The 22,640-nt window shown below is 40.1% G+C and overlaps 1 protein-coding gene across 1 annotated transcript in view; it reads left to right on the top strand.

The window, feature by feature from the left end:
- The window catches only part of LOC139765206 (uncharacterized), a 236,453-nt gene that overhangs the window by 164,662 nt on the left and 49,151 nt on the right, over nt 1-22,640 (top strand). Inside the window, 1 exon segment of the mRNA XM_071692509.1 lies at nt 5,296-5,457. Within this exon segment, the coding sequence (XP_071548610.1) occupies nt 5,296-5,457 (162 nt within the window).

Below are 22,640 nucleotides of genomic sequence, written 5' to 3'. Positions count from 1 at the left end.
ATGTGGCATTTATGGATCTGGAGAAGGCATATGATAGACTTGATAGAGATGCTCTGTGGAAGGTATTAAGAATATATGGTGTGGGAGGCAAGTTGTTAGAAGCAGTGAAAAGTTTTTATCGAGGATGTACGGAAGAGAGGAAAGTGATTGGTTCTCAGTGAATGCAGGTTTGCGGCAAGGGTGTGTGATGTCTCCATGGATGTTTAATTTGTTTATGGATGGGGTTGTTAGGGAGGTGAATGCAAGAGTTTTGGAAAGAGGGGCAAGTATGCAGTCTGCTGTGGATGAAAGAGCTTGGGAAGTGAGTCAGTTGTTGTTCGCTGATGATACAGCGCTGGTGGCTGATTCATGTGAGAAACTGCAAAAGCTGGTGACTGAGTTTGGTAAAGTGTGTGAAAGAAGAAAGCTGAGAGTACATGTGAATAAGAGCAAGGTTACTAGATACAGTAGGGTTGAGGGACAAGTCAACTGGGAGGTAAGTTTGAATGGAGAAGAACTGGAGGAAGTGAAGTGTTTTAGATATCTGGGAGCGTTGAAGATTGTGTGGAAGTCAAGAACATTATCTTGGAAAGCAAAAATGGGTATGTTTGAAGGAACAGGGGTTCTAACAATGTTATATTGTTGCGAGGTGTGGGCTATGGATAGAGTTGTGCGCAGGATGTGCTGGAAATGAGATGTTTGAGGACAATATGTGGTGTGAGGTGGTTTGATTGAGTAAGTAATAATAGGGTAAGAGAGATGTGTGGTAATAAAAAACATGTGGTTGAGAGAGCAGAAGAGGGTGTTTTGAAATGGTTTGGTCACATGGAGAGAATGAGTGAGGAAGGATTGACCAAGAGGATGTATGTGTCAGAGGTGGAGGGAAAGAGGAAAAGTGGGAGACTAAACTGGAGGTGGAAAGATGGAGTGAAAAAGATTTTGAGTGATTGGGGCCTGAACATGCAGGAGGATGAAAGGCGTGGAAAGAATAGAGTGAATTGGAACGATGTGGTATAATGGGGTTGACGTGCTGTCAATGGATTGAACCAGGGCATGTGAAGCGTCTGGGGTAGACCATGGAAAGTTGTGTGGGGCCTGAATGTGGAAAGGGAGCTGTGGTTTCAGTGCATTATTACATGACAGCTAGAGACTGAGTGTGAACGAATGTGGCCTTTGTTGTCTTTTCCTAGCGCTACCTCGTGCACATGAGGGGGAAGGGGGTTGTTATTTCATGTGTGGCAGGGTGGCAATGGAAATGAATAAAGGCAGACAGTATGAACTATGTACATGTGTATATATGTATATGTCTGTTGTACATGTGTATATATGTATATGTTTTTTTTTTTTTTTTTTTTTTTTTTTTTTTTTTTATACCTCGTCGCTGTCTCCCGCGGTTGCGAGGTAGCGCAAGGAAACAGACGAAAGAAATGGCCCAACCCCCCCCATACACATGTACATACACACGTCCACACACGCAAATATACATACCTACACAGCTTTCCATGGTTTACCCCGGACGCTTCACATGCCTTGATTCAATCCACTGACAGCACGTCAACCCCTGTATACCACATCGCTCCAATTCACTCTATTCCTTGCCCTCCTTTCACCCTCCTGCATGTTCAGGCCCCGATCACACAAAATCCTTTTCACTCCATCTTTCCACCTCCAATTTGGTCTCCCTCTTCTCCTCGTTCCCTCCACCTCCGACACATATATCCTCTTGGTCAATCTTTCCTCACTCATTCTCTCCATGTGCCCAAACCATTTCAAAACACCCTCTTCTGCTCTCTCAACCACGCTCTTTTTATTTCCACACATCTCTCTTACCCTTACGTTACTTACTCGATCAAAACCACCTCACACCACACATTGTCCTCAAACATCTCATTTCCAGCACATCCATCCTCCTGCGCACAACTCTATCCATAGCCCACGCCTCGCAACCATACAACATTGTTGGAACCACTATTCCTTCAAACATACCCATTTTTGCTTTCCGAGATAATGTTCTCGACTTCCACACATTTTTCAAGGCTCCCAAAATTTTCGCCCCCTCCCCCACCCTATGATCCACTTCCGCTTCCATGGTTCCATCCGCTGACAGATCCACTCCCAGATATCTAAAACACTTCACTTCCTCCAGTTTTTCTCCATTCAAACTCACCTCCCAATTGACTTGACCCTCAACCCTACTGTACCTAATAACCTTGCTCTTATTCACATTTACTCTTAACTTTCTTCTTCCACACACTTTACCAAACTCCGTCACCAGCTTCTGCAGTTTCTCACATGAATCCGCCACCAGCGCTGTATCATCAGCGAACAACAACTGACTCACTTCCCAAGCTCTCTCATCCCCAACAGACTTCATACTTGCCCCTCTTTCCAAGACTCTTGCATTTACCTCCCTAACAACCCCATCCATAAACAAATTAAACAACCATGGAGACATCACACACCCCTGCCGCAAACCTACATTCACTGAGAACCAATCACTTTCCTCTCTTCCTACACGTACACATGCCTTACATCCTCGATAAAAACTTTTCACTGCTTCTAACAACTTGCCTCCCACATCATATATTCTTAATACCTTCCACAGAGCATCTCTATCAACTCTATCATATGCCTTCTCCAGATCCATAAATGCTACATACAAATCCATTTGCTTTTCTAAGTATTTCTCACATACATTCTTCAAAGCAAACACCTGATCCACACATCCTCTACCACTTCTGAAACCACACTGCTCTTCCCCAATCTGATGCTCTGTACATGCCTTCACCCTCTCAATCAATACCCTCCCATATAATTTACCAGGAATACTCAACAAACTTATACCTCTGTAATTTGAGCACTCACTCTTATCCCCTTTGCCTTTGTACAATGGCACTATGCACGCATTCCGCCAATCCTCAGGCACCTCACCATGAGTCATACATACACTGAATAACCTTACCAACCAGTCAACAATGTATATGTGTGTGTGTATATATATGTATACGTTGAGATGTATAGGTATGTATATTTGCGTGTGTGGATGTGTATGTATATACATGTGTATGTGGGTGGGTTGGGCCATTCTTTCGTTTGTTTCCTTGCGCTACCTCGCTAACACGGGAGACAGTGACAAAGCAAAATAAATATATATAAATAAATATTTATTTGGTTAGTGTTTTGTGAAGGTACCTCCTGCCGCTATGACGACATTTAAACTGCGAGGCATGGATGAAATCGGCATGGATGTTAGATTGCATCCCTCACCACTCCTTAGATGCTACATTACAGCATGATTACAAATAAAACCAGAAATGGAGCATCTCATGAAGCAGGTTCATAATCAATGAACTTGGTCTCATGCTTCAAATATTAGATGGCATTAAAGAGTCAAAACGAATTGCACTGCAACCACAGTCCATGTGTGCTACATTATGACATAAGCCATATATCAGTATATCTGGAGTGGTAACTGTCTCCATATGCTGTGAGACAGTAATCACTTTTTTTTTTTCATAAACATTCGCCATTTCCCACATTAGCAAGGTAGCATTAAGAACAGAGGACTGAGCATTAGAGGGAATATCCTCACTTGCCCCCTTCTCTGTTACCTCTCTTGAAAATTTGATAAACAGGAGGGGAGGATCTCCAGCCCCCCACTCCCTAGTAATCACATATATAACTGATAAATTATTCCCATATGGCAACACACTCCTGTGATGGGTACTGAATGGTAGTGGGTGAGGACAGGCATACCAACCATTTCAAGATATCATTAGTCACACATAAGATTTCAGAGCATATCGACCGCCACCATCATAGATAGTTGTCTTAGCTACTGTAAATGGATTGCATTTTTCAATAATTCTGTAATTACCTCTTTGTACTGTAAAGGGAGTTTTACACTCATGAGGCCCCATCTTTTAAACATTCTCTATCATACATCTAAAATTTCTGTATGCTGTCTGTATTAACCATGTATTCAGTCATTTTCTCTCCATTCATCAGTCACTCTTTTTCTATTGAAGTACTTCCTCATATCATCTTTAATAAGGTTCTTGCTTAATTTCATGGTATGATCTTTTGTTTTTCATCCCTATATCTCTCATAGAATTGTTCATTACTTTTTTTATAAGATCCAGTCACGGACAAAAGTCCACATCAAGGCCAGGCCTTAATTGAAATAGAGAGAGAATTATGAAAAAGAAAAGACAAGGGAAAGTATTTACAAATTTTTGAAAAGGTGAAAAACCAGTCTTTTGAATGGTGCTAGTTATTGGGAAAGATGAGAGGATAGAGAGTTCCAGAGCTTCGACGTGCAGGGAAAGAAGTAGGTATCAAAATGGCCCACCCTTGAGTTGATAACGGCCACACAATAATCATGCGATGCAGCAGCTTGCTGAGAATTGCGTGGGAGAAAAAGCCAAAGTATTGCCTGTAGAAGAGGGAAAATGAACCAACATTGCAGCATAGGGCAAGGGGGTCAAGTTTGGAAGTTAGCCTGGGACAGTTTATAAGGTGGTTCAACTCTGTCAAGGATGCAGCGCTAGAACTACCCCAAGTGTGAGAGCATTACATACAAGGACAAATCAATCCATTGTATAAATGGAGCAACTGTTCAGAAGATTAAAAGTTTTGACATCTAAACAGGACATCCAGTTTCTTGAAGGTACACTTAATTATTCCTGTAATGTGGGGCTTCAAGAAAGAGTGAATGGTACAGTAATGGTAATTATGTTCATTGGGTGAAGAGGTGGAATTTCAGAACCATCAAAGGACAGACGAGAGTTGTGAGGAGTTTTTGATAAAGAGATGGATAGAAACTGGGTCTTGGAGACATTAAACTTGGCCAGATTTTGTGCATCCCACTGAGATATCCTGTCCAGATCTGAGTTTATTAAGGAGGCTGAATCAGCGCATATGAAATAGCCAGGGGAAACCAGAGAAAGATCTGTAGGGCCTGGTTGTGGATAAGGGACTGTGGTTTTGTTGCATTACACACAACATCTATGGAATGGATGTAATTGAATGGGTTCTTTTCATCGTCTTTTCCTGTCACTAATGAGGGACATGTGAACAAATATGAAAAGGAAATCAGTCAGCAGGTTTTCTTAAGCTCCACCAATACAGAACTATTATCTTTTTGATGAGGCTGTATTATTGTCTGTGGATGATGAAATAGAGTACAGTTTCATTGAGGATCATCCTGTTATTTGTCAATTATCAACCATTTCAAGACATGAAGCCATGAATAATAATGAGAGTTTTCTTGTAATAAATGTTTTGATTATGGAACCCATTTTTCTCTTTCCTCAGGAAGGGTGTGCAGTTGAAGACAGACATCTGTTGAATCTGACTCAAGCAACAGAGAATTTAGGTCTGGACTCTCCAGCCTACAATCTTCGTAAACGAAAGTCCCTATCAGATTCAGAGTGCTCTTTTGGATCCTCAGGAGGAAGGAAGACAAAACGATTATCTGTAAGATTTACTGTTTTAAAGCAATTTTAGTATAAAAAGTCATTAATTTAAGGTATGTTTTTATGATAGGGATGGACAATAATTTTTCCATTAACAACTACCCTGATTTCTCAATTCTCTCATAGTTTATAGTTCATTACCTACAAGGGCTTTAGTAATCCTTTTTTAACACCATTATTCAGAATTCTCCCATATACTTTGCTTGCTATACTAGACTTATTCCCTTTTTTTTTTTTTTTTTTTTTTTCTCCGCTGTCTCCCGCATTTGCAAGGTAGCGCAAGGAAACAGACGAAAGAAATGACCCAACCCACCCCCATACACATGCCTTGATTCAACCCACTGACAGCACGTCAACCCCGGTATACCACATCGCTCCAATTCACTCTATTCTTTGCCCTCCTTTCACCCTCCTGCATGTTCAGGCCCCGATCACACAAAATCTTTTTCACTCCATCTTTCCACCTCCAATTTGGTCTCCCTCTTCTCCTCATTCCCTCCACCTCCGACACATATATCCTCTTGGTCAATCTTTCCTCACTCATTCTCTCCATGTGACCAAACCATTTCAAAACACCCTCTTCTGCTCTCTCAACCACGCTCTTTTTATTTCCACACATCTCTCTTACCCTTACGTTACTTACTCGATCAAACCACCTCACACCACACATTGTCCTCAAACATCTCATTTCCAGCACATCCATCCTCCTGCGCACAACTCTATCCATAGTCCACGCCTCGCAACCATACAACATTGTTGGAGCCACTATTCCTTCAAACATACCCATTTTTGCTTTCCGAGATAATGTTCTCCACTTCCACACATTCTTCAAGGCTCCCAGAATTTTCGCCCCCTCCCCCACCCTATGATCCACTTCCACTTCCATGGTTCCATCCGCTGCCAGATCCACTCCCAGATATCTAAAACACTTCACCTCCTCCAGTTTTTCTCCATTCAAACTCACCTCCCAATTGAATTGACCCTCAACCCTACTGTACCTAATAACCTTGCTCTTATTCACATTTACTCTTAACTTTCTTCTTTCACACACTTTACTAAACTCAGTCACCAGCTTTTGCAGTTTCTCACATGAATCAGCCACCAGCGCTGTATCATCAGCCAACAACAACTGACTCACTTCCCAAGCTCTCTCATCCCCAACAGACTTCATCCTTGCCCCTCTTTCCAAAACTCTTGCATTCACCTCCCTAACAACCCCATCCATAAACAAATTAAACAACCATGGAGACATCACACACCCCTGCCGCAAACCTACATTCACTGAGAACCAATCACTTTCCTCTCTTCCTACACGTACACATGCCTTACATCCTCGATAAAAACTTTTCACTGCTTCTAACAACTTGCCTCCCACACCATATATTCTTAATACCTTCCACAGAGCATCTCTATCAACTCTATCATATGCCTTCTCCAGATCCATAAATGCTACATACAAATCTTCTTTAACTGCTTCCTTTAGTCTTTTGTTTTTTCAGTGTTGCCCCTAAAATCAATGATTTTTTAATTAAGTTTTGAAATGTGCACGGTCAGACAAAGCAGCACTAAATATTTAGTTTGAAATCTTAATAATTCAGAAGTTATCAGATAATGACATACAAAGTCACTGAGAATATGAGTTTTCTTAGCGAATACAAAAGTCAGTAAAAATTAAAGACATGCCTTTATGAACTGTAGATTTTACAATACATTAGAACAAAGAAAAATTACTTTTTGTCAAAGAAATACACAACCCTATTATTTCATTACTTTTGATAGACTACCATTTACTATACTACTACCATTATCCTGATTCAAATGATGATGGCTGTTTGTGCTGTACATACTTACTTGTCTCTTCAACTGTTATATCACTTAGTTGACTTCTGTATCAAAGAAACTGTAGAAATGTTGCTACATATTCTGATGTTCATCAAGTGTACAACTAGCATTGTTAGTACCAACAAAAGCAAATAGTTGGGCAGGCTTCAAAGTGAGGTAAGGATAACTACTTTGGTCTATCCCATAGCATCAGGTGGATAATCTGTCAGAGCTTGTATCATATTCATTGTGTATCTGCATAGTCTTTATTGTTATATTCATTATCACTCTGCACATTATGGGTGTAAATACAGCAGAAAATAAGTTAGGGGCTTATGATTTCTTTAAGAGTTGCCTCACCATGTCATTTGTAGATATTAACAAGTGCTTGTAGTGCAACATATTGAGAAAAATGACTCCTAATATGCTCTCATCTGCTGGTAATGATAAAAAATGTATCTGGAACCCCACTTGAGTTATTCTGGGATAATTTTCAGAATATAAGTGACCAAGTTAACTCAGGATGATAATTATATACACAAAAAGCTAAGCTCAAGTAAACTCAAGATAGTGAGGGAAGGGGTTAATCAATTTTCTGAATGAGGCCTTTTCCTCGTATGTTCCTGGTGCAAGCTTGCTTATGCGCAAAACAACAAACGGGTAGAAAAAAATAAAATATAAATGAAAATATGACTACATTTGTCCTTTCATTGGGCACACAACCACTTTTTTGTGCTTCCAGACAAATGGGATATGCATAGGGATAAAGGACAGGCCTCATAAGTGGAAAGTCAAAGTTCATAATATTTAAACATTAATTGCACACAAACACATGCATGGACTACTGGCATTCTGTCCACAAACATACAATCTCTTCTTGTTACACATAACTCTTGACAACACAACTTACACAGCTCATTCTTCATATCTATAGATTTTCCTGCAGTGATAACTATCACTAACCTTGCCTTTTGGCAAAATGGTAGGAGCAGTAGATAAAAGTAGTAGGTTGGAACATTTAGGCTGGAGCATTAGGTACAAGTAGTAGATAGGAGCATTACGTAGACACATTAAGTAGTACTCATTAGGAACATTAGGTGGGACACTGTGCTAGAGTTGCCCTCTGTCAGTGGCCTGTCAAGGGTAGGGTGTAAAGGCTAAGAAAAGACACAGGAGTCTACTAGTAAAGGAGAGCCTGTTGCTATGGTCGCCACCTTGAGGGAGTTCCAGTCAGAACAGATGTCAGAGATATAGAGATTGATAGATAGATAGAGAGGGAGAAATAGTAATCATACAGGTCAAGAGGAGGGCAGCAAAGATGGTACAAGAGCTGAGAGGTAAGTTACAGGGAAAGGCTGCAGGCTTTAAATTTGCCTAATTGGAAGAGACTGAGAGGTGACCTGAACACCTGTTAAGTTTTTAAGCCAAATCAATGATGAGGACAGTGAGCTGTTCTTCGAGAGATTCAGGGATAGAGCAGCAAGAGGACATAACATGAAATTAAGCACGAAACTTAAAAAAAGACGTAAAGAAGTACCTTTATAGTATAAGAGGGGTGGATGACTGGAATGAAATTATTGAGGACATGGTTAATGCAGACAGCATACAAAAATTTAAGATCTTGTATTATGGCACAAAATGTTCCAAGAAACAGAACCCCATGGGTGTAAAATTCCTTCCCCATACAGTGCAAATAGGTAATTACACACACACACACACACACACACACACACATTTATCAGAGAAGATAGAGTATTGATAGTGGAGGATTTCAGTTATAAGAAGATTGACTGATGGGATTTTGATTCTCATGGGGGCATAAGTTCCCAGAGTGTGTACAAGAAAGCTTCCTATACCAGCAAGTCAGTGACCACACTAAGATGAGAGGGACTGATGCACCCTTATAACTAGATCTTATAATTACATAGACTAGCATGGATATTGAAATAAGATATATTATTTTCATCACCGAAAAAGTGATCATGTAAAGCTTAAGTTTGACTATGTGACAAAGGAAGTTAAATGAGCAGAGATGAGATAGGACTTGAGGAAGAGATATAATCATGGAATCTACACAGAACTTAACCATGTCCATGGTAATGTAGATGGGATATGAAGTTCAGTATCCAGGAGCCAGGGTATTGTAATGAAAGGTTCTGTGAAATTTACAGTGAAGGAGTAAAGATGTGTAACTCTAGCTTCAAATACATAGGGAAGGTTTAAAAAGAGGGAAGAAGGTTTAATCAAAGAATTCATTAAAAAGATGTGTCTTGTTGAAGTTATAGGCGATACGCCAGCCAGTCCGCTCATGAACAGTATAAGAGAGCAAGGAATGAGTATAACAGGATAAGAAAATAGGAACAGAAATTTTGAAAAGAACAGTGTGGATAAGGAAGGTGAAAATCTTAAACTCCAATAAATCTATCAGAAGTAGATTGTCAGTTCATGAGCAGCTAATTAGATTAAGGGATTCAGTGGGATGGAAAGATGTATGAGGAAGACAATTCAGTCCCATCACTAGTGACGTGGAATGGGAAGGAGGCTTAAAAAATGCTGAGATGTCAAGAAAAAGATACTAACAAAATACTAAAAGATCATGTCTCATACTAAGCTCGCTTTATGTGCTGAAGATGTGGGCAAGTACACTAGATAGACCTCTTGAAATACTGCTCAAGATGTCGCTGGAGAAAGGCAGAGCATCAAGGGAGTGGAAAAGGGCAAACATCATACCATTTATAAGAAAGTAGACTAGGAAGAGATGCTGAACTTCAGACCAATCTCCTTGACAAGTGTGATCTGTAAGGTACTAGAAAACTTAATCAGAGAGTAAATAAAACTTCCTATGAAAGAGAAATTACTGAAATGAGAGGCAACATGGTTTTAGGGAAAGGAACTCATGTAATGAACCTCTTGAAAATCTATGAGAACATGAACTTTGTCTTAGATAAAAGGGATGGCTTGGTTGTTTTTTTTTTTTTTTTTTTTTTTTTTTTTTCTCGCTGTCTCCCGCGTTTGCGAGGTAGCGCAAGGAAACAGACGAAAGAAATGGCCCAACCCACCCCCATACACATGTATATACATACGTCCACACACGCAAATATACATACCTACACAGCTTTCCATGGTTTACCCCAGATGCTTCACATGCCTTGATTCAATCCACTGACAGCACGTCAACCCCGGTATACCACATCGCTCCAATTCACTCTATTCTTTGCCCTCCTTTCACCCTCCTGCATGTTCAGGCCCCGATCACACAAAATCTTTTTCACTCCATCTTTCCACCTCCAATTTGGTCTCCCTCTTCTCCTCGTTCCCTCCACCTCCGACACATATATCCTCTTGGTCAATCTTTCCTCACTCATTCTCTCCATGTGACCAAACCATTTCAAAACACCCTCTTCTGCTCTCTCAACCACGCTCTTTTTATTTCCACACATCTCTCTTACCCTTACGCTACTTACTCGATCAAACCACCTCACACCACACATTGTCCTCAAACATCTCATTTCCAGCACATCCATCCTCCTGCGCACAACTCTATCCATAGTCCACACCTCGCAACCATACAACATTGTTGGAACCACTATTCCTTCAAACATACCCATTTTTGCTTTCCGAGATAATGTTCTCGACTTCCACACATTCTTCAAGGCTCCCAGAATTTTCGCCCCCTCCCCCACCCTATGACCCACTTCCGCTTCCATGTTTCCATCCGCTGCCAGATCCACTCCCAGATATCTAAAACACTTCACTTCCTCCAGTTTTTCTCCATTCAAACTCACCTCCCAATTGACTTGACCCTCAACCCTACTGTACCTAATAACCTTGCTCTTATTCACATTTACTCTTAACTTTCTTCTTTCACACACTTTACCAAACTCAGTCACCAGCTTCTGCAGTTTCTCACATGAATCAGCCACCAGCGCTGTATCATCAGCGAACAACAACTGACTCACTTCCCAAGCTCTCTCATCCCCAACAGACTTCATCCTTGCCCCTCTTTCCACAACTCTTGCATTCACCTCCCTAACAACCCCATCCATAAACAAATTAAACAACCATGGAGACATCACACACCCCTGCCGCAAACCTACATTCACTGAGAACCAATCACTTTCCTCTCTTCCTACACGTACACATGCCTTACATCCTCGATAAAAACTTTTCACTGCTTCTAACAACTTGCCTCCCACACCACATATTCTTAATACCTTCCACAGAGCATCTCTATCAACTCTATCATATGCCTTCTCCAGATCCATAAATGCTACATACAAATCGTTATTCTGGGATAATTTTCAGAATATAAGTGACCAAGTTAACTCAGGATGATAATTATATACACAAAAAGCTAAGCTCAAGTAAACTCAAGATAGTGAGGGAAGGGGTTAATCAATTTTCTGAATGAGGCCTTTTCCTCGTATGTTCCTGGTGCAAGCTTGCTTATGCGCAAAACAACAAACGGGTAGAAAAAAATAAAATATAAATGAAAATATGACTACATTTGTCCTTTCATTGGGCACACAACCACTTTTTTGTGCTTCCAGACAAATGGGATATGCATAGGGATAAAGGACAGGCCTCATAAGTGGAAAGTCAAAGTTCATAATATTTAAACATTAATTGCACACAAACACATGCATGGACTACTGGCATTCTGTCCACAAACATACAATCTCTTCTTGTTACACATAACTCTTGACAACACAACTTACACAGCTCATTCTTCATATCTATAGATTTTCCTGCAGTGATAACTATCACTAACCTTGCCTTTTGGCAAAATGGTAGGAGCAGTAGATAAAAGTAGTAGGTTGGAACATTTAGGCTGGAGCATTAGGTACAAGTAGTAGATAGGAGCATTACGTAGACACATTAAGTAGTACTCATTAGGAACATTAGGTGGGACACTGTGCTAGAGTTGCCCTCTGTCAGTGGCCTGTCAAGGGTAGGGTGTAAAGGCTAAGAAAAGACACAGGAGTCTACTAGTAAAGGAGAGCCTGTTGCTATGGTCGCCACCTTGAGGGAGTTCCAGTCAGAACAGATGTCAGAGATATAGAGATTGATAGATAGATAGAGAGGGAGAAATAGTAATCATACAGGTCAAGAGGAGGGCAGCAAAGATGGTACAAGAGCTGAGAGGTAAGTTACAGGGAAAGGCTGCAGGCTTTAAATTTGCCTAATTGGAAGAGACTGAGAGGTGACCTGAACACCTGTTAAGTTTTTAAGCCAAATCAATGATGAGGACAGTGAGCTGTTCTTCGAGAGATTCAGGGATAGAGCAGCAAGAGGACATAACATGAAATTAAGCACGAAACTTAAAAAAAGACGTAAAGAAGTACCTTTATAGTATAAGAGGGGTGGATGACTGGAATGAAATTATTGAGGACATGGTTAATGCAGACAGCATACAAAAATTTAAGATCTTGTATTATGGCACAAAATGTTCCAAGAAACAGAACCCCATGGGTGTAAAATTCCTTCCCCATACAGTGCAAATAGGTAATTACACACACACACACACACACACACACACACATTTATCAGAGAAGATAGAGTATTGATAGTGGAGGATTTCAGTTATAAGAAGATTGACTGATGGGATTTTGATTCTCATGGGGGCATAAGTTCCCAGAGTGTGTACAAGAAAGCTTCCTATACCAGCAAGTCAGTGACCACACTAAGATGAGAGGGACTGATGCACCCTTATAACTAGATCTTATAATTACATAGACTAGCATGGATATTGAAATAAGATATATTATTTTCATCACCGAAAAAGTGATCATGTAAAGCTTAAGTTTGACTATGTGACAAAGGAAGTTAAATGAGCAGAGATGAGATAGGACTTGAGGAAGAGATATAATCATGGAATCTACACAGAACTTAACCATGTCCATGGTAATGTAGATGGGATATGAAGTTCAGTATCCAGGAGCCAGGGTATTGTAATGAAAGGTTCTGTGAAATTTACAGTGAAGGAGTAAAGATGTGTAACTCTAGCTTCAAATACATAGGGAAGGTTTAAAAAGAGGGAAGAAGGTTTAATCAAAGAATTCATTAAAAAGATGTGTCTTGTTGAAGTTATAGGCGATACGCCAGCCAGTCCGCTCATGAACAGTATAAGAGAGCAAGGAATGAGTATAACAGGATAAGAAAATAGGAACAGAAATTTTGAAAAGAACAGTGTGGATAAGGAAGGTGAAAATCTTAAACTCCAATAAATCTATCAGAAGTAGATTGTCAGTTCATGAGCAGCTAATTAGATTAAGGGATTCAGTGGGATGGAAAGATGTATGAGGAAGACAATTCAGTCCCATCACTAGTGACGTGGAATGGGAAGGAGGCTTAAAAAATGCTGAGATGTCAAGAAAAAGATACTAACAAAATACTAAAAGATCATGTCTCATACTAAGCTCGCTTTATGTGCTGAAGATGTGGGCAAGTACACTAGATAGACCTCTTGAAATACTGCTCAAGATGTCGCTGGAGAAAGGCAGAGCATCAAGGGAGTGGAAAAGGGCAAACATCATACCATTTATAAGAAAGTAGACTAGGAAGAGATGCTGAACTTCAGACCAATCTCCTTGACAAGTGTGATCTGTAAGGTACTAGAAAACTTAATCAGAGAGTAAATAAAACTTCCTATGAAAGAGAAATTACTGAAATGAGAGGCAACATGGTTTTAGGGAAAGGAACTCATGTAATGAACCTCTTGAAAATCTATGAGAACATGAACTTTGTCTTAGATAAAAGGGATGGCTTGGTTGTTTTTTTTTTTTTTTTTTTTTTTTTTTTTTTCTCGCTGTCTCCCGCGTTTGCGAGGTAGCGCAAGGAAACAGACGAAAGAAATGGCCCAACCCACCCCCATACACATGTATATACATACGTCCACACACGCAAATATACATACCTACACAGCTTTCCATGGTTTACCCCAGATGCTTCACATGCCTTGATTCAATCCACTGACAGCACGTCAACCCCGGTATACCACATCGCTCCAATTCACTCTATTCTTTGCCCTCCTTTCACCCTCCTGCATGTTCAGGCCCCGATCACACAAAATCTTTTTCACTCCATCTTTCCACCTCCAATTTGGTCTCCCTCTTCTCCTCGTTCCCTCCACCTCCGACACATATATCCTCTTGGTCAATCTTTCCTCACTCATTCTCTCCATGTGACCAAACCATTTCAAAACACCCTCTTCTGCTCTCTCAACCACGCTCTTTTTATTTCCACACATCTCTCTTACCCTTACGCTACTTACTCGATCAAACCACCTCACACCACACATTGTCCTCAAACATCTCATTTCCAGCACATCCATCCTCCTGCGCACAACTCTATCCATAGTCCACACCTCGCAACCATACAACATTGTTGGAACCACTATTCCTTCAAACATACCCATTTTTGCTTTCCGAGATAATGTTCTCGACTTCCACACATTCTTCAAGGCTCCCAGAATTTTCGCCCCCTCCCCCACCCTATGACCCACTTCCGCTTCCATGTTTCCATCCGCTGCCAGATCCACTCCCAGATATCTAAAACACTTCACTTCCTCCAGTTTTTCTCCATTCAAACTCACCTCCCAATTGACTTGACCCTCAACCCTACTGTACCTAATAACCTTGCTCTTATTCACATTTACTCTTAACTTTCTTCTTTCACACACTTTACCAAACTCAGTCACCAGCTTCTGCAGTTTCTCACATGAATCAGCCACCAGCGCTGTATCATCAGCGAACAACAACTGACTCACTTCCCAAGCTCTCTCATCCCCAACAGACTTCATCCTTGCCCCTCTTTCCACAACTCTTGCATTCACCTCCCTAACAACCCCATCCATAAACAAATTAAACAACCATGGAGACATCACACACCCCTGCCGCAAACCTACATTCACTGAGAACCAATCACTTTCCTCTCTTCCTACACGTACACATGCCTTACATCCTCGATAAAAACTTTTCACTGCTTCTAACAACTTGCCTCCCACACCACATATTCTTAATACCTTCCACAGAGCATCTCTATCAACTCTATCATATGCCTTCTCCAGATCCATAAATGCTACATACAAATCCATTTGCTTTTCTAAGTATTTCTCACATTCTTCAAAGCAAACACCTGATCCACACATCCTCTACCACTTCTGAAACCACACTGCTCTTCCCCAATCTGATGCTCTGTACATGCCTTCACCCTCTCAATCAATACCCTCCCATACAATTTGCCAGGAATACTCAACAAACTTCTTTCTTTCTTTCTTTCAAACTATTCGCCATTTCCCGCATTAGCGAGGTAGCGTTAAGAACAGAGGACTGGGCCTTTGAGGGAATACCCTCACCTGGCCGAATTCTCTGTTCCTTCTTTTGGAAAAAAAAAAAAAAAAAAAAAAAAAAAAAAAAAAAAAAAACTTATACCTCTGTAATTTGAGCACTCACTCTTATCCCCTTTGCCTTTATACAATGGCACTATGCACGCATTCCGCCAATCCTCAGGCACCTCACCATGAGTCATACATACATTAAATAACCTTACCAACCAGTCAACAATACAGTCACCCCCTTTTTTAATAAATTCCACTGCAATACCATCCAAACCTGCTGCCGTGCCGGCTTTCATCTTCCGCAAAGCTTTTACTACCTCTTCTCTGTTTACCAAATCATTTTCCCTAACCCTCGCACTTTGCACACCACCTCGACCAAAACACCCTATATCTGCCACTCTATCATCAAACACATTCAACAAACCTTCAAAATACTCACTCCATCTCCTTCTCACATCACCACTACTTGTTATCACCTCCCCATTTGCGCCCTTCACTGAAGTTCCCATATGCTCCCTTGTCTTACGCACTTTATTTACCTCCTTCCAGAACATCTTTTTATTCTCCCTAAAATTTAATGATACTCTCTCACCCCAACTCTCATTTGCCCTTTTTTTCACCTCTTGCACCTTTCTCTTGACCTCCTGTCTCTTTCTTTTATACGTCTCCCACTCAATTTCATTTTTTCCCTGCAAAAATCGTCCAAATGCCTCTCTCTTCTCTTTCACTAATACTCTTACTTCTTCATCCCACCACTCACTACCCTTTCTAATCAACCCACCTCCCACTCTTCTCATGCCACAAGCATCTTTTGCGCAATCCATCACTGATTCCCTAAATACATCCCATTCCTCCCCCACTCCCCTTACTTCCATTGTTCTCACCTTTTTCCATTCTGTACTCAGTCTCTCCTGGTACTTCCTCACACAAGTCTCCTTCCCAAGCTCACTTACTCTCACCACCCTCTTCACCCCAACATTCACTCTTCTTTTCTGGAAACCCATACAAATCTTCACCTTACCCTCCACAAGATAATGATCAGACATCCCTCCAGTTGCACCTCTCAGCACATTAACATCCAAAAGTCTCTCTTTCGCGTGCCTGTCAATTAACACATAATCCAATAACGCTCTCTGGCCATCTCTCCTACTTACATAAGTATACTTATGTATTTCTCGCTTTTTAAACCAGGTATTCCCAATCATCAGTCCTTTTTCAGCACATAAATCTACAAGCTCTTCACCATTTCCATTTACAACACTGAACACCCCATGTATACCAATTATTCCCTCAACTGCCACATTACTCACCTTTGCATTCAAATCACCCAACACTATAACCCGGTCTCGTGCATCAAAACCACTAACACACTCATTCAGCTGCTCCCAAAACACTTGCCTCTCATGATCTTTCTTCTCATGCCCAGGTGCATGTGCACCAATAATCACCCATCTCCATCAACTTTCAGTTTTACCCATATTAATCGAGAATTTACTTTCTTACATTCTATCACATACTTCCACAACTCCTGTTTCAGGAGTACTGCTACTCCTTCCCTTGCTCTTGTCCTCTCACTAACCCCTGACTTTACTCCCAAGACATTCCCAAACCACTCTTCCCCTTTACCCTTGAGCTTCGTTTCACTCAGAGCCAAAACATCCAGGTTCCTTTCCTCAAACATACTACCTATCTCTCCTTTTTTCACATCTTGGTTACATCCACACACATTTAGACACCCCAATCTGAGCCTTCGAGGAGGATGAGCACTCCCAGCGTGACTCCTTCTTCTGTTTCCCATGGCTTGGTAGACTGTTTATATCTTGACTGCCAAAAATCATTTGATAGTGTCATACTGTATAGGATGCCAATTAAGAAGCTGGAATATCAGACACAAATAAGGATAGATGATTATCTTGGCAAAGGGGCATAAAGGACACAGGGCAGAGAAGCCTTGTCCAAATGAGTGAAGGTCACAAGTGGATTGCCCTAGGGTTCTCTTTTGGAATCATAATCCTTTTTGATGTGTATGAATGACTTGTTTAAAGGGGTTGATGCTTGAATGTTTTTGCAGATGATGCAAAAGTCATAAGGGAAGTGAAAAATGAGGAAGGTTGCATTAGCTTACTGAAGGACCTCAACAGATTTCAAAGTTGATTTGATACATGGTTAATGAAATTCAAACCAAGCAAATGTGAAGTAATGAGGATGGGACAAAGCAAAAGAGGGCTTAAGTATGATCATTATCTGAAAGGAAATAACTTCAAGATTCTGTGTGTCAGAAGGATGTGGGAATCTGCATTTTCCTTTATGTATCACCAGAGTCCCACATTAAGAGAGCAGTAAAGGAAATAAACTTTCATTTGGCAGATATCAGAATAGTGTTCAAGTTTTTGATATTATTATACTTGATGGCCATTTCCGGCATCAGCAAGGTAGTACCAGGAAACAGACGAAGAGCAGCACATCCACTCTTATACATACATATATTGTCATTATTATACTTGATTGCCGTTTTCCACATCAGTGAGGTAGCGCCTGGAAACAGACGAAGAACAGCCTATCCACTCATATACACACATATATACATAAATGTATAGTTATGTATGTTTGCGTGTGTGGACGTGTATGTATATACATGTGTATGGGGTGGGTTGGGCCATTTCTTTCGTCTGTTTCCTTGCACTACCTCGCTAATGCGGGAGACAGCGACAAAGCAAAATAAATAAATATAAAAAATACATAAATGCCAATACATGCACATATACATACATATGCATGCTTGCCTTTAATCCATTCCTGGCACGAACCTGCCCCACAGGAAACAGCATCACCACCCCTGCTTCAGAAGGGTAGCACCAGGAAAACAGACAAAAAAAACCACATTCATTCATACTTAGTCTCTAAAAAGTGTCCTGTTATGTGGTTAAAGTAATATTTAGCAAGCTGTTCTTATGACATATAGGGCCAATTCGAGAATATGCTTCTCAAGTTTGATCACCTCACTCAGATAACACGAGATAATAGAGAACCTTCCGAGCAAAGCAACAAAGGCAGTATCAGAATTAAGAGAGCTTACTTACTGGGAAAGACTAAAGGCTTTAAATTTGCCCACCTTAGAAGAAAGAAGAGTGAGGGTTGACCAGATCACATCCTTTAAGTTTTTAAACAGATCGATGATGTGGACATTGAACAGTTCTTTGAGGGATGTAGGGATATTGCAACCAAAGGACATAGTATGAAATTAAGCAAGAAACTTATCAAAAAAGATATAAAGAAGTACTTCTACGGTATAAGAGTGATGGATAACTGGAATAAAATGAATGAGGACATGGTTAATGCATACAGGAAATGTAAATTTAAGACGTTGTATGACAGTAGAGAATGTTCAAGAGATGGGGCTCCATGAGTGTAAAACAACTTCCCTGTACAGTACAGATAGGTAATTACATGCACACACCTACATAGGCGAAAACCGGAATATGATTCTAACTTTGATGGAAAAGGTTCAAAACAAGGCAACAAGGATGGTACCAGAATTAAGAGAGATGAGTTACAAGGGCAAAGGGCTTTCAATTTGCTCACCTCAAGAGAGTGAAGAGTGAGGGGGTAACCTGATCACAACTTGTTAAGTTTTGAAGTAGAATGATTACATGGACAAAGAACAATTATTTGAGAGATGTAGAGATAGAGCAACCAGACATAAGATGAAACTAAGCAAGAAACTTTTTAAGAAGTAGTTTTATAGTGTAAGAGTGGTTTATGAATGGAACAGAATGACTAGGAACTTGGTTAATGCAGACAGCCTACGCAAATTTAAGTTGTATTACAGAGACCGTTCAGATAGGGCCTCCACAAGTTTAAACTCCCTTAACATGCTTTACAAATAGGTAATTACACAAAAGGATATAGACCCATCAGCCCAGCACAGAGGGCTGTAGTGTTAGGAGATGGTAATATCAGAATGAAAGTAATGCATTCATATGTTGATGGATTAATAGTTAATGGTAAAGAACTTGAATTCATGAATGTGATATTGTTGAAGTCATAGAAACTAAGCTTACTAAAGGGGTAAGATCTCACCTTGTTCCACTTAGAGGGGTACTTGATAGTAAGGAGGGAAAGAGATGGCAAAGGAGGGGCATCATTGGCCCTCTTAATAATTGATAGCTCTAACTTTCAAGAAATAGTGAAAGATGGCCCATTCAGACAATATATAATGTGAGGAGATGCACAATGGTGTTAATATTATTTAATCCTGCAAAGAATTAATCAATCCAGAACAAATATACGATAATAGTGAAAGAACATTGAGGATGGTACATTAAGCAGTAAAACATGCACACTTCTCAAAGATGGTGAAATACTGATTATTGGGGATTTCAATTATAAAGAGATATACTGGAAAAATTTTGGTTATTATGGTGAAAGGTAGTGAAGGAGGCAAAAGTTATAAAAGTATATTCAGAACAATTTCTTATACAAACATGGCAGTAGGCACAGTATGAAGTGAGAGATTGATACACAGTCATTGATAAATAATATTATATGCTGAGAATATTAAATATGATGCCTCAGTTAGAAAAAGTGATGATGTAAGGCTTAAGTTTGACGATGTGATAAATGAGAATGTTAAAAGTGGAGCAGAGAAATAAGACCTAAGATGGAGCTATAATTGTGAAAATATACAAACCATAACATTTTTTGTGGTAATATTGACTGTAAAGTGGAGTGATGTAGCCAAGAAGCAGAGCACTGTGGTAAGAGTCTGTGAGATTTACAATGAAAGACTATGAACATGGGTATCTTTAACCTCAAGTGCAGAGGGAACATTAAGAAAAACGAAGGAATGATTTAATAAAAGATGTCAAAAAGGAAAGAATGTTAGAGATCTGCAATAATGAAGATATATGCAGAACTCCAGCCTGCCAGCATTTGGAAGGTATAAGAGGGCAAGGGATGAGTTTAGAAAGATAAGAAAAGAGGAACAAAGGAACTTGAAAAGAATGTTTTGGACAAGGCAAGACAACATCCAAAACTTTTCCATACATTCATCTGGAATAAATTGTTAGTTAAAGAGCAATTTATGCTAAAGGATTCAAAGGGAAGAATTGTATAGGATGATGTAGGATATATGAGAGACTGAATAATAAGTTCAAAAGTATTTTCTGGCATATTTTAGAGAAGCTGTCAAGTATATGGATGACGTATTTACCTCCTTCATATCCTAGATAAGGTCAAAACTAGAACTTCCTTCTTGGGTTTGGTCACCTGCCCTAAAGAACAAAGATCTAACAGAGAAGGACCTGGGGAAGACAACAAAGAATATACCATAATTAAAAGAGCTGAGCTAAAGGAAACTGCTAGAAGCATTAAATTTGTCCACCAAGGAAGAGAGAAGAATGACAGTTAACATGATCACAACCTCTATAGTTTTTAAACCAAACTTATGATGCAGCCAGCAATCAAATCTTCAAAAGATGTAGGGACAAGACAATCAGAAGACATGATATGAAATTAACCAAGAATCTTCTGAAAAAGGAAAAAATTGTAAAGGAGTTCTTTAATAGTATATAAGGGTAGTGCATGAATGGAACAGAATGACTGAAAATACAGTAAATGCAGACAGCTTATAGAATTAAGAAGCTGTATGATATATGATAGAGAGAATTCAAGAGATGAGGCCCCATGAGTAAAACTTCCCCCATACAGTACAAACAGGCACTTACAATAGGTTTTTTTTTTTTTTATTTTGTTTTGTCGCTGTCTCCCACATTTGCGAGGTAGCGCAAGGAAACAGACGAAAGAAATGGTCCAACCCACCCCCCATACACATGTATATACATACACGTCCACACACGCAAATATACATACATATACATCTCAATGTACACATATATATACACACACAGACATATACATATATACACATGTACATAATTCATACTGTCTGCCTTTATTTATTCCCATCGCCACCTCACCACACATGGAATAACATCCCCCTCCCCCCCTCATGTGTGCGAGGTAGTGCTAGGAAAAGACAACAAAGGCCCCATTCGTTCACACTCAGTCTCTAGCTGTCATGTAATAATGCCCGAAACCACAGCTCCCTTTCCACATCCAGGCCCCACAGAACTTTCCATGGTTTACCCCAGACACTTCACATGCCCTGATTCAATCCATTGACAGCACGTCGACCCCGGTATACCACATCGATCCAATTCACTCTATTCCTTGCCTGCCTTTCACCCTCCTGCATGTTCAGGCCCCGATCACTCAAAATCTTTTTCACTCGATCTTACAATAGGTGTCCTCCGATAAATATTAGAGTAGCTTTCAAGTGTATGGATAAGGAAATATATAGCAAGTAATCCATTTCCTACATATGGCCAAAACTAGAATAAGCTTATCAAATTTGGTCACTGCATCTACAAGAAGCATGGACATTTAAGAGAGGTCCTGAGAAGGGCACTACAGAATCTAGCATTTAAGTTTGGAAGTGTGTGAAAGGAGAAAGTTCAGAGTGAATGTGAATAAAAGTAAGGTTATTAGGTTTAGTAGTGCAGAAGGCCATTTTATTTGTAGTGTGAGTTTGGATGGAGAGAATTTAGAGAAAGTTGATTTTTTTAGACATCTGGGAGTGGATATGGCAGTGAATGGAACTATGGGAGCTGATGTGAATCATAGGGTGGGTGAGCAGGTAAATATCTTGGGTGCATTGAGTAATCTCGGGAAAGGGAGGTCATTGTATTTAAGGGTAAAGATGACTATGTTTGATGGTATTTGTGCTGTTAGGATATGAAGTGCGGGCTGGAGACAAAATGTAAAAGATAGGCATTCCTTACCAACAAATACCATCCTTACTCCTCTCTTTTCTATTTCACTAGGAACTTTGTCATCCCACCACTCATTGTCTTTTATCTTATGTCCACCTCCCACCTTCCACAAGCCACCCACTTCTCTTGCACATGCTAACATTGCTTCCTTAAATATCTCCCATTCCTCATTCACTCCTCTGCTTCATTCAT

Source organism: Panulirus ornatus, chromosome 53 (genome assembly GCF_036320965.1).
Source record: "Panulirus ornatus isolate Po-2019 chromosome 53, ASM3632096v1, whole genome shotgun sequence".
Classification (NCBI taxonomy): Eukaryota; Metazoa; Arthropoda; class Malacostraca; order Decapoda; family Palinuridae; genus Panulirus; species Panulirus ornatus.
Note: the sequence above shows the minus strand (reverse complement) of the source record. Positions and strands in the feature narration are given on the sequence as shown.